This window comes from Pelophylax lessonae (assembly GCF_965119305.1).
Source record: "Pelophylax lessonae genome assembly, chromosome: 1".
Classification (NCBI taxonomy): domain Eukaryota; kingdom Metazoa; phylum Chordata; class Amphibia; order Anura; family Ranidae; genus Pelophylax; species Pelophylax lessonae.
In genome coordinates, this window is record NC_138768.1 from 32389008 (window position 1) to 32402473 (window position 13466).

The 13466-nt window shown below is 39.6% G+C and overlaps 1 protein-coding gene across 1 annotated transcript in view; it reads left to right on the forward strand.

The window, feature by feature from the left end:
• LOC309567963 (vomeronasal type-2 receptor 26-like) overlaps positions 1-5667 on the forward strand; it is a gene marked incomplete at both ends in the record, with an annotated part of 569788 nt that extends 564121 nt beyond the window's left edge. Inside the window, 3 exons of the mRNA XM_082273517.1 lie at positions 2471-2704; positions 4147-4270; positions 4757-5667. Coding sequence (XP_082129643.1) covers positions 2471-2704; positions 4147-4270; positions 4757-5667 — 1269 coding nt within the window. The remainder of the gene's footprint in view (positions 1-2470; positions 2705-4146; positions 4271-4756) is intronic.
• Between the last annotated feature and the right edge of the window lie 7799 nt (positions 5668-13466).

Consider the following 13466-nt stretch of genomic DNA (forward strand, 5'->3'; position numbering starts at 1 on the left):
CGTCGACCTCTCCTTGTCAGCCTTTCGGACATGATGTTGATACAGATCAATATAGGGTATACGCAACTGACCAATAGATACTCAATGACCTGATATGATGTAATTGATAGCCCTATAGAGAAGCTGCGGTGGTCATAGATGTACGCAAGTGACCGATTATCAATATTCTCACTGATATCTGATGTAATTTGTAATCCTATAGATGGATGATCTGTGATGCCTATAGAATGTTCCACAACTGATCAATGATTACTCTGGCTGACATCTGAAGTGATCTATATTCCTAGAGGTCTGTGATGCCTATAGAATGTTCCACAACTGAGCAATGATTACTCTGGCTGACATCTTAAGTGATCTATATTCTTAGAGGTCTGTGATGCCTATAGAATTTTCCACAACTGAGCAATGATTACTCTGGCTGATATCTGAAGTGATCTCTATTCCTATAGGTCTGTGATGCCTATAGAATGTTCCACCATTGAGCAATGATTACTGTGGCTGATATCTGAAGTGATCTCTATTCCTAGAGGTCTGAGATCCCTATAGAAAGATCCACAACTGAGCAATGATTACTCTGGCTGATATCTGAAGTGATATCTATTCGTAGAGGTCTGTGATGCCTATAGAATGTTCTACAACTGAGCAATGATTACTCTGGCTGATACATGAAGTGATCTCTATTCCTAGAGGTATGTGATGCCTATAGAATGTTCCACCATTGAGCAATGATTACTCTGGTTGATATCTGAAGTGATCTCTATTCCTAGAGGTCTGTGATGCCTATAGAATGTTCCACAACTGATCAATGATTACTCTGGCTGACATCTGAAGTGATCTATATTCCTAGAGGTATGTGATGCCTATAGAATGTTCCACCATTGAGCAATGATTACTCTGGTTGATATCTGAAGTGATCTCTATTCCTAGAGGTCTGTGATGCCTATAGAATGTTCTACAACTGAGCAATGATTACTCTGGCTGATACATGAAGTGATCTCTATTCATAGAGGTCTGTGATGCCTATAGAATGTTGCAGAAACTGACCGATGAACCATACTCTGACTGGTATCTGATGTAAAGAAAAAAGTTCTACCTACCTCACACGGGAACCTGGCCCTCCCTACACTGCTAGGAATTTCTCTCTGCACTGTCTAACTCCAAAAAATTTACTCTCTCCCTGCCTGAATCACGTGCCTGTCCCTATCTCATCGCCTGCACAATAACACTACATGCTGCGGCTGCGTGAGCAGCCTTTATGTAGTGTGGGGCATGTACTTGGCTCCTGAGCCATGATTGGCTAAAGGCAGCCTGCCTTTAGTCCAATCATGGCAGAGATCATTTGATTGGCCAAAGCAAGAGGTCAGGGTGCATGCTTTGGCCAATCACATAGCGTGTTACATGCGCGGTGCACGTGCAGTGCATTATGGAAAACTCTAATTTCCCGCGAAGAAGCACATTTGTTCGTAATTCGACAAACGATCAAGCGACCGATGTTCGAGTCGAACTTAGCCTCGACCCAAACTCGAAGATCATTACTAATGAGCACCATATAAGCAAGAAGATTGGTTTTAAGCACCTTATCACTAATGTGGTGAAATCTCTTTCACACTGGATACAATTTGAGCACCAGATGAATTGATGGACTTTTTGATATATTTATTTAATTATCTATTTATTTTTATTATATAAGTATATATACATCTCAACAATCAGCACTTTCTTTCAACACTCAGCACTTTTAATTTTGGAAGCACTTTCTGCACGAGTGCACTTATGTTGATTATTATATTTATATTTATATTCACCTGGGTTTGATATATTTTTATATTTATCTATATATTTTTATTATAATAAGTCTTATTTATTTCAACTCTTTCTACATCTTGTTAGCACGTGTGCACTGATTGCACTTGTGCACAGGAGGTTATTATTACATTTACATCCACTTGGATTTAATTGAATTAATTTAAATATTTATTTCAGTAATTATTTAGCACAAAGCACTTTTAGGTACAGCGCCTCATAACTCTCTTTTTTCCATAATTATTAATCAGCTGCAAACACCCGACGAACACCCTGCAAATTTGGGTGCTCGGCAAATGGCGGAACAGGCAAATGTTCGGCCCAAAACTCATGCTCAGGCCAAACTGTTCACCCATCCTTACTCCTTAACAACAAACTTTTCTTCACACAGAATTCAAATTGTTTTTCGACTAATCCGAATCGTTCTGAAAAATTGGAATTCGTTAGAAAACGAATAAACAAAACTAAACGAATTTCAACAAAATTTCATTAGGAAATTCAGATACATTCAAATCTCCGAATAACCAAAAATTTGTCCGAATTTATATTCGGATTGAAACCAATTGCCCATGTCTAGTTGATAGAAGGAGATGTAAAGACAGGGAAAGCAACATATAAAAAGTTTAAACTTCAGCTTTAACTTGTTTGAGGTTTTTCTGTCCTTCAGTTGCATAAATATGTGAAACAAATAAAAAATCCATATAAGACGGCAGACAGAATGACCTTCTTTGATGAAAACGGTGAATTTCCATTCCAATACAAAATAGTAAATTGGATGAAGTCTACCAGCCGCATTAGAACAAGCTCTACTAATGTTGGTTTATACACACCATGGGCTAATGAGGAAGACCAACTTCACATCAACTCCAACAAAATAACATGGGATGATGGCAATAATACGGTGAGGAGAATCACATGTGGCACTTACTTCTCATGACATTGGCCACCCATTGTACAGTTTTCACAACAGATATGTAAATATTATAGTCATGCAATGACCTTTCAAAGTGTTACCCATGAACTTGATTGCTTCAAATATTATACTCACCTTTTCTGCCCTTCACATGTAAGTAAAAATAACACAGAAATGGAACAAGAAAGTAAAATATTTTTAGGAATTATTTCTTACTCGTACTTCTACCCCCCAGATTAATATTTTTAAAAGGATATTTAAAAAAAACTGTGAACTTCTCTTATTTCCTCCTGTTTGCTCTATTAAATATACCAGCCAAAAAATAAGAATTGTTCTTCCTGGCAGGATCTACAGACTGTACAGAGTAAGCCATGTTAGCAGCCCTACTGAAAAATAGACTTGGGGCTTGCATGTACAGTACTTTAACCACTTTACCACCGGAGGATTTTGCTGTCTTACGTCTGGGCCACTTTTTGCGATTCGGCGCTGTGCGACTTTAACTGACAATTGCGCGGTCGTGCGACGCCGTACCCAAACGAAATTTATGTCCTTTTTTTCCCACAAACAGAGCTTTCTTTTGGTGGTATTTAATCACCTGTGCGATTTTTACTTTTTGCGCTATAAACAAAAAATAGCATAAATTTTGAAAAAACAACAATATTTTTCAAAATTTTTTATATGAAATTCCCCCCAAAAAAATGTAAAAATCTACATTTTTTTAAATTTTTGGCCAATTTGTTTTCTGCTACCTATGTTTGGTAAAAAAAAATCACAATAAGCGTATTTTGATTGGTTTGCGCAAAAGTTATTGCGTTTACTAACAAAGGGAAAGATTTCTGTCATTTTTTTTTTTTTTAACGCGTAATGGCGGCGATCTGCGATTTTTTTTGCGGGACTGCGACATTGCGGCGGACAGATCGGACCCTTGACTGACATTTTTGACACTTTTGGGGGTACCAGTGACATTACTGCAGTAATCAGTGCTATATATATGCACTGTTACTGTAAAAATGACACTAGCAGGGAAGGGGTTCATTTTATTGGAGAGGGAGGGGTTAATGTATGCCTGGTGCTTACTGACGTGTGTAGGGGGAGGTGACTATGTGACATAAGGACGGACAGATCCAGGGTTCAGCTATGCCGCTGCTGTTCCCCTGGCCCGACTCCCGCTGTGACTGAATACAGCGGGAGCGAGCCTCCGGCGGCGCGCGCGCGCCGCCGGCAAAGGGGAGTGTCTGACGACGTAGTACTACGTCGTCAGACGATAACGAGCCACTCTGCCGCAGTAATATTACTGCAGGCAGACGTAAAGTGGTTAAAGAGCAATGGAAACAACAGATAAGGGGAAACACATTTTGCAGCACACTCTTATTGAATCTCCAATGTTATTTCACACAAGTAAACTTCATTTTTTTTTCACTTTCTTGTAGAAGCTGGAGTCTCGATGCGTGGTTGCTTGTTTGCCCGGATACAGAAAGATGCCAAGATCTTCAACCCACTCTTGCTGCTATGACTGTGCCCCATGTTCAAAGGGGCAGATATCCAATAAAACAGGTATACCTTATTTTTTTATAACCAGTTTTATATATTAATGGTTTTACACTGAAATTCACAAATGTGCAAAAGTTGTAACTATATAATAAAGCACATATACAGAGAACTTCAGTATTACAGAGTTCCCCATCACTTAGTCCTCTCTTCACATTAAAGCCCTCCAGCAGTGTGGTAGAAGGTGGAAAGTGGAGAAAGTCTGGAAGAGCCAGACTTCCATCCTCTCCTGAATGCTGGGGTGGAATTGAATGCTGCCTGCCCTGGATTAGCATCATAAGTTGCCATTTTTGCAGGCAGGCTGGCTGCCAACATCAAAGCAACTAATGAAGACATTTGTTGTTATGGTGCAATGAGAATAATTGGTTTACCCAGTACTGAAAAACACCGGTAAATGTATGTACAAATTGCATTCCCACTGCTCCTCTACAAATGACTGTTTAATTAATTAGAATATGAATTATTCTGTGTTATATATATTGTTCTTGGCAGATAGTGAGAACTGTATGAATTGTCCAGGAGAAGAATGGCCCAATGAGAAGAAAGATCGATGTATTCCAAAACTCCTTGAATTCCTTTCATACACTGATGGCATTTCTAATGTATTCCTAATAGTGTCTGCTTTACTCTGCATTGTGACTGTTTTAATAAAGGGGATTTTTATCTCCTATCGGAACACCCCCATCGTCAAAGCTAATAACAGAAATCTGAGCTTTCTTCTCCTCGTCTCCATCTTGTTGAGCCTCCTCTGTGTCTTCTTGTTCCTTGGTCAACCACTGGATATAACCTGTATACTCCGTGTCATGACATTTGGAGTCCTCTTCTCCATAGCCGTCTCCTCTCTTCTTGCTAAAACAATCATGGTTTGCATCGCTTTCAAAGCCACCAAACCTGGCAGCTACTGGAGGAAATGGCTTGGAAGAAAACTGGCCACTTCCATAGTATCAGTGTGTTCATCCATTCAAGTAATAATATGTCTTATTTGGATGTCTTCTTCTCACCCTTTTAAGGAAATGGACACTCACTCTTATCAGGACAGGATCATCATTCAGTGTAATGAAGGGTCAGTTATTGGGTTCTACTCTGTGTTGGGTTATTTGGGGTTTCTGGCGGCTGTGAGTTTGGTTCTGGCTTTCATGGTGAGGACATTACCACACAGTTTTAATGAGGCCACGTACATCACCTTCAGCATGCTGGTGTTCTGCAGTGTCTGGATTGCCATGATCCCAGCCTATCTGAGCACTAAAGGGAAATACATGGTGGCTGTGGAGGTATTTGCCATATTGGCCTCAAGTGCTGGACTTCTAAGCTGTATATTTTTTCCAAAATGTTTCATTATCTTATTTAAACCTGAATTGAATACACAATCATGTTTACGTGATACCAAAAAAAGATATGAGTAACTACTCTTAGAGATCTGTTTATAAATGTTGTCACACAAGAGACACATCACTGTCACCCAAGTCACATAGTTACATAGTGTAAGTCTAAAGCGATTCCAGAGGAAAATGTGAATCCTGGGTAAAAGTTGTGTGAACCTGGTGTGAATTTTTTTTTAAATACTCAGGTCGTTAGATGGCGATGAAACTTGGGGCTGGAAGTGGATGGTGGTTTTGTGTTCATCAAACCAAGGGGTTACTATAATTACCCTGGGTTGTGTATTAAAACTCTGATCTAGAAATTGGAGAGCCATACCAATATGAAATGTATTCTTAATTTTAATTGGGTACTGATGAAGTAAATATACAGTATCTCACAAAAGTGAGTACACCCCTCAATTTTTGTAAATATTTTATTCTATCTTTTCATGTGACAACACTGAAGAAATGACACTTTGCTACAATGTAAAGCAGTGAGTGTACAGCTTGTATAACAGTGTAAATTTGCTGTCCCCTCAAAATAACACAACACACAGCCATTAATGTCTAAACCACTGGCAACAAAAGTGAGTACACCCCTTAGTTAAAATGTCCAAATTGAGCCCAAAGTGTCAATATTTTATGTAGCCACCATTATTTTCTAGCACTGCCTTAACCCTCTTGATCATGGAGTTCACCAGAGCATCACAGGTTGCCACTGGAGTCCGCTTCCACTCCTCCATGAAGACATCACAGGGCTGGTGGATGTTAGAGACCTTGGGCTCCTCCACCTTCCGTTTGAGGATGCCCCTCAGATGCTCAATAGGGTTTAGGTCTGGAGACATGCTTGGCCAGTCCATTATCTTTACCCTCAGCTTCTTTAGCATGGCAGTGGTCATCTTGGAGGTGTGTTTGGGGTCATTATCATGTTGGAATACTGCCCTGCGGCCCAGTCTCCGAAAGCAGGGGATCATGCTCTGCTTCAGTATGTCACAGTACATGTTGGCATTTATGGTTCCCTCAATGAACTGTAGCTCCCCAGTGCCAGCAGCACTCATGCAGCCCCAGACCATGGCACTCCCACCACCATGCTTGACTGTAGGCAAGACACACTTGTCTTTATACTCCTCACCTGGTTGCCGCCACACACGCTTGACACCATCTGAACCAAATAAGCCTATCTTGGTCTCATTAGACCACAGGACATGGTTCCAGTAATCCATGTCCTTAGTCTGCTTATCTTCAGCAAACTGTTTGCGGACTTTCTTGTGCATCATCTTTAGAAGAGGCTTCCTTCTTGGATGACAGCCATGCAGACCAATTTGATGCAGTGTGCGGCGTATGGTCTGAGCACTGACAGGCTGACCCCCCTTCAACCTCTGCATCAAAGCTGGCAGCACTCATACGTCTATTTCCCAAAGACAACTTCTGGATATGATGCTGAGTACGTGCACTCAACTTCTTTGGTCGACCAAGGTGAGGCCAGTTCTGAGTGGAACCTGTCCTGTTAAACTGCTGTATGGTCTTGGCCACCGTGCTGCAGCTTAGTTTCAGGGTCTTGGCAAACTTCTTATAGCCTAGCCCATCTATATGTAGAGCAACAATTCTTTTTTTTTAGATCTTCAGAGAGTTCTTTGCCATGAGGTGCCTTGTTGAACTATCAGTGACCAGTATGAGAGAGTGAGAGAGCGATAACACCAAATTTAACACACCTACTCCCCATTCCCACCTGAGACCTTGTAACACTAACAAGTCACATGACACCAGTGGGGGAAACGGCTAATTGGGCCCAATTTGGACATTTTCACTTAGGGGTGTACTCACTTTTGTTGGCAGCAGTTTAGACATTAATGGCTGTGTGTCGAGTTATTTTGAGGGGACAGCAAATTTACACTGTTATACAAGCTGTACACTCACTACTTTACATTATAGCAAAGTGTCATTTCTTCAGTGTTGTCACATGAAAAGATATAATAAAATATTTACAAAAATGTGAGGGGTGTACTCACTTTTGTGAGATACTGTATGAGTATGTTCACACTGCAACCCATCTAAATTCAATAGTTATGTCTGAGTCACCAGGTTATCAATCCTACATTTTGTTAAGACTTGGTAAAGGGGCTGATTTTGGAGCCCTGAAATTTGCTATCTTATTTATCCCTTTAATATTTGAAATAAAACTATTTAGAGTTGCACTTCAATATGCAGATTAAGATTATGTTTAAGATTTTTGAACAAACCCCCTAGTATCCTTTAGTCAAAGTTCTCCTTATGGCTTCCTCTCCTTACAACAGCTGCTTCTGCTATTACCCGACACTGAGCCCCAATGAGTATTTCATATGGGCTGGACTCCACCTAAAGGCTTGCTCAGCAGGGGATCTGGTCTGCTGATCTCCTGATGAGTAGAGCAGAACAGTCAATTGACAGGTCTGTGTCGGCTCAGTTTATGCAGTGCCAGCACGGACACAGCTCACTCTGTTTTATGGGCAGTCGGATGTAAATGGTCTGATAAAGTAAAAAAAGCAGGTGCGCTAAACTCATGTGTACTAATCAAACAAATGATATAAACCGCTTGTGTAAAAACATATGATCCGTCACTACAATAATCACCTATTGTGAAAACAATAGATAGCTTGCTGTTGTCACCAGTAAAAACCAACAAAGGAAAACCAGTTAATCAACAATTATAGTGGCTGAAAAATTATATAAATGGGTGAACCAGTGAAAGTAGTCACAAAATATATAAGTGTATACAAATAAATCCTGAGTGGTAAAGAAATAACTGACTAAAGGTGCAAAGTCCAAAAAGTCTATAGTGTATCAAAGCACATTCAAAGTGACTCCAAGTGAAAAAAAGCTCCACGGCAACTCGGTGTGCAGTAGATCCCACCACCATAGATGGACTGGCCCCTTACCAGAACAAAAGACTATAAGGGCGTATGAGTATTGAAGTCCATATAAGAAATTACATGCTCGGGTGAGGATAGGGTAATGGCAAAAAAAATCCCCTCTTCAGGCAAAAGTGGATAAGCCTCTTACCAGATAACAAATGGTATAGGGCTGATATGTAGGCTCCACAGGTGGTGAATATCCTCCTCACTTGTTAACATGTATCTGGATTGATCCCCTCTGGTAACGTTACTGATGGCCCTCACGATGTATCATGTAAAGAAACAGACCAATAGTGCACTACCTTCCAATAGATTTAATAAAGATAAAAGGATGCACTTACATGTAAATCTTTACAAGAGACAGGGACTGATACCTAGAGATGGGAAGCCGCGGCCCTCTGCAGCACGGTCCGCGGCGATGAATAGGGACGATGCGGCGCTCCTCCCTGACGCGTTTCCTCCTAATGTGGACGGTAACAGAGATAGGAGATGTAAATGGACTGGCTGCTTATTTACAATCAGCTGCCATCCAATCCGATTTGGCCAGACGGAGGGGAGCAGATCCCTTTCAGTTTGTTTTTGCTTGATCAGATCAGATTGGAGGTAGGTGGGTGGAAACAGCCATAAGTCAGTTTACATTCGCTGCTTCATAAAGGAGAAAGAGCATCCAATTTGGTCCACCTGAAAAATAGACAGGCGGACCTGATCGGGCCTCTCGTGTGAACAAGGCCTAATTGTCTTTTTGTTAAAAAAAAAATGATGTTTCAGAATGTTCAATAAATGTTCTATTGGTTAATGGGGTCAAATTGACGTTTGTTTTTGACTGTAGTGATAAAAAAAAAAAATCAAAGGTGCAGGATAGACATATTTTTTCATACAAATTCAATTCTAAAAAAGGATTGTTTTTTGAGTGAGATTTGTCAAGTTTCTGTTGGGAGTATCAATGTACTGACAAGATTTTTTTATACAAATGTTTGTATCAAAATCTATCGTATAGCCAGCTTAAGAATCATAATATAAACTTGTGAGCAGGAGCAAAGCTTGCTCATCTAGGGTGCATGTTGGACCGCTGTAGAGAGATTGCTGTTTCTACAAAGGTTTCTTTATTTTTATTTAGCTGATTTATGCTGATGGCTAAGTTTTGTTTTAAGAAGAACATTCAATGTTAAAATAAAGAATGCATATTTCATAGTTTTATAGTTATTTTTAGAATTATAAATGTGTAAAATTGTTAGAATTTAGAACAGAAAGCACTGTATTCATAAAACTCAACTCCTAAAAAAAAAAAAAAAAAAAAAAACACACAAATTCACATTAAAATCACAGTACAACACTTATAGGTGTGCCGCTTGACTAATTTCATCATTCGACTTCCTTAACCACTTAAGCCCCGGAGGATTTGGCTGCTAAAGGACCAGACCCCTTTTTTCAACTTGGCACTTCGTGATTTTAACTGATAATTGCGCGGTCATGCAATGCTGTACCTAAACGAAATTTACGTCCTTTTTTTCCCACAAACAGAGCTTTCTTTTGGTGGTATTTGATCACCTCTGCGCTTTTTATTTTTTGCGATATTAATAAAAAAAGAGCGAAAATTTTGCAAAAAAATGACATTTTCAACTTTGTCTTTTAAAAAATATCCAATATACTCAATTTATGTCATTTTTTTTGGCCAAAATATATTTAGCTACATGTCTTTGACAAAAAAAAAATCAATGAGCGTATTTTTATTGGTTTGCGCAAAAGTTATAGCGTCTACAAACTATGGTGTAAATACTGAAATTTACGAAGCTTTAATTTCTGACTGCCTATCTCATTTCATGAAGTGCTAAAATGGCGGGGCAGTACAAAACCCCCCCCAACTACCACTTTTTGGAAAGTAGACATCCTAAGGAATGTTCTGAGAGGCATGTTGAGCTCATTGAATATTTTATTTTTTTGTCACAGGTGTTTGAAAAATGACTAAAAAATTTTTTTTTTTTTTTACACAAAGTTGTCATTGAAATGATATATTGCTCACACATGCCATGGGTATATGTGTAATTACACCCCAAAATATATTCTGCTGCTTCTCCTGAGTACAGGGATACCACATATGTGAGACTTTTTGGGAGCGTAGCTGTGTACGGGAGCCGGAAAACAAATCACCACAATCAGAATTTCAAAGGGCGTACATTTTTCATTGCATTTTCTCACTACCTATAACGGTTTAGGAGGCCCTGAAATGTCAAGATACCACAAAACCCCCCCAAATGACCCCATTTTGGAAAGTAGACACCCCAAGCTGTTTGCTGAGAGGCATGGTGAGTCCATGGAATATTTTATATTTTGCCACAAGTTTCGGGAAAATTACAATTTTTTTTTTATTTTATTTTTTTACACAACGTTGTCACTAAAAGATAAATTTCTCACACATGACATGGGTATATGTGGAATGACACCCCAAAATACATTCTGCCGCTTCTCCTGAGTATGGGGATGCCCCATGTGTGAGACTTTTTGGGAGCCTAGCTGTGTACAGGACCGCGAAAACCAATCAACACTCTCAGGTTTTCTAATGGCGTAAATTGTTCATGTCACCTCTGCACTGCCTGTCGCAGTTTCGGAGGCCCTAAAATTGCAAGATAGCACAAAACCCGCCCAAATGACCCCGTTTTGGAAAGTAGACACCCCAAGCTATTTGCTGAGAGGCATGGTGAGTCCATGGAATATTTTATATTTTGCCACAAGTTCCGGGAAATATATATATATACATATATATATATTATTTTTTTTTACACAAAGCTGTCAGTAAATGATATATTGCTCACACATATCATGGGTATATGTGAAATGACACCCCAAAATACATTCTGCTGCTTCTCCTGAGTACAGGGATACCCCATGTGTGAGACTTTTTTGCAGTCTAGCCGAGTACAGGACCCCGAAAACCAACCTCCACTTTCAGGCTTTCCAAGGGCGTAAATTGTTGATTTCACTCCTGACTACCTATCACAGTTTCGGAGGCCCTAAAATTCCAAGATAGCACAAAACCCCCCCCAAATGACCCCATTTTGGAAAGTAGACACCCCAAGCTATTTGCTGAGAGGCATGGTGAGTCCATAGAATATTTTATATTTTGCCACAAGTTCCGGGAAATATATATATATATATATATATTTTTTTTTTTTTACACAAAGCTGTCAGTAAATGATATATTGTTCACACATATCATGGGTATATGTGAAATGACACCCCAAAATACATTCTGCTGCTTCTCCTGAGTACAGGGATACCCCATGTGTGAGACTTTTTTGCAGTCTAGCCGAGTACAGGACCCCGAAAACCAACCTCCACTTTCAGGCTTTCCAAGGACGTAAATTGTAGATTTCACTCCTGACTACCTATCACAGTTTCGGAGGCCCTAAAATTCCAAGATAGCACAAAACCCCCCCAAATGACCCCATTTTGGAAAGTAGACACCCTGAGCTATTTGCAGAGAGGCATGTTGAGTGTTTTGCAGATCTCACTTTTTGTCACAAAGTTTTGAAAATTGGAAAAAGAGGAAAAAAAATGCATTTTCCTGTTTTTTCTTCATTTTCCAAAAAAAATGAGAGCTGCAAAATACTCACCATGCCTCTCAGCAAATAGATTGGAGTGTCTGCTTTGCAAAATGGGGTCATTTGGGGGGGTTTTGTGCCATCTTGGCCTTTTATGGACTTCAAAAGTGTGATAGGTAGTAAGGAGTGAGATCAACAATTTACGCCCTTAGAAAGCCAGAAGGTGCAGATTGGTTTTCCGGGTCCTGTACGCAGCTAGACTGGCAAAAAGTCTCACACATGGGGTATCCCTGTACTCAGGAGAAGCAGCAGAATGTATTTTGGGGTGTCATTTCACATATACCCATGGCATGTGTGAGCATTATATCATTTACTGACAACTTTGTGTAAAAAAAAAAAAAAAAATTATTTTCCCGAAACTTGTGGCAAAATATAAACTATTCCATGGACTCACCATGCTTCTCAGCCAATAGCTTGGAGTGTCTACTTTGCAAAATGGGGTCATTTGGGGGGGTTTGTGCTATCTTGAAATTTCAGGGCCTCTGAAACTGTGACAGGTAGTCAGGGGTAAAATCAGCAATTTACGCCATTAGAAAACCTGAAGATGTGGACTGGTTGTCGGGGTCGCGTACACAGCTAGGCTGCCAAAAAGTCTCACACATGGGGTATCCCTGTACTCAGGAGAAGCAGCAGAATGTATTTTGGGGTGTCATTTCACATATTCCCATGGCATGTGTGAGCAATATATCATTTAGTGACAACTTTCTGTAAAAAAACAACAACAAAAAAAAGAAATAATAATTTTCCCGACACTTGTAGCAAAATATAAAATATTCCATGGACTCACCATGCCTCTCAGCAAATAGCTTTGGGTGTCTACTTTTCAAAAAGGGGTCATTTGGGGGGTGTTTGAACTGTCCCGGCATTTTATGCTCAATCTTATCCACACATCACCCACTCTTCTAACCACTTGAAAACCAAGCCTTTTCTGTGCTTTTTGTTTACATGAAAAAATATTTTTTTTTTACTAGAAAATTACTTTGAACCCCCAAACATTATATATTTCTTTAAAGCAGAGGCCCTATAGAATAAAATGGTGGATGTTACAAATTTTTTTGTCACACGGTATTTGCGCACAGATTTTCCAAACGCAATTTTTGCGAAAAAAATACATTTTTTTTTAATTTATTGCACAAATACACTATGTAATTCCAATTTTTTTGGTAAAATTTAAAAGATGATCTTATGCCGAGTTCATAGACACCTGACATGACATGCTTTAAAAATTGCGCACGCCTGCGCAGCGGCAACAACGTACGTACATTTTTAAAAACCTTTAAAAGTCTCTACAGGTTACCACTTAAGACTTACAGAGGAGGTCTACTGCAAGAATTACTGCACTCGATCTGGCGAT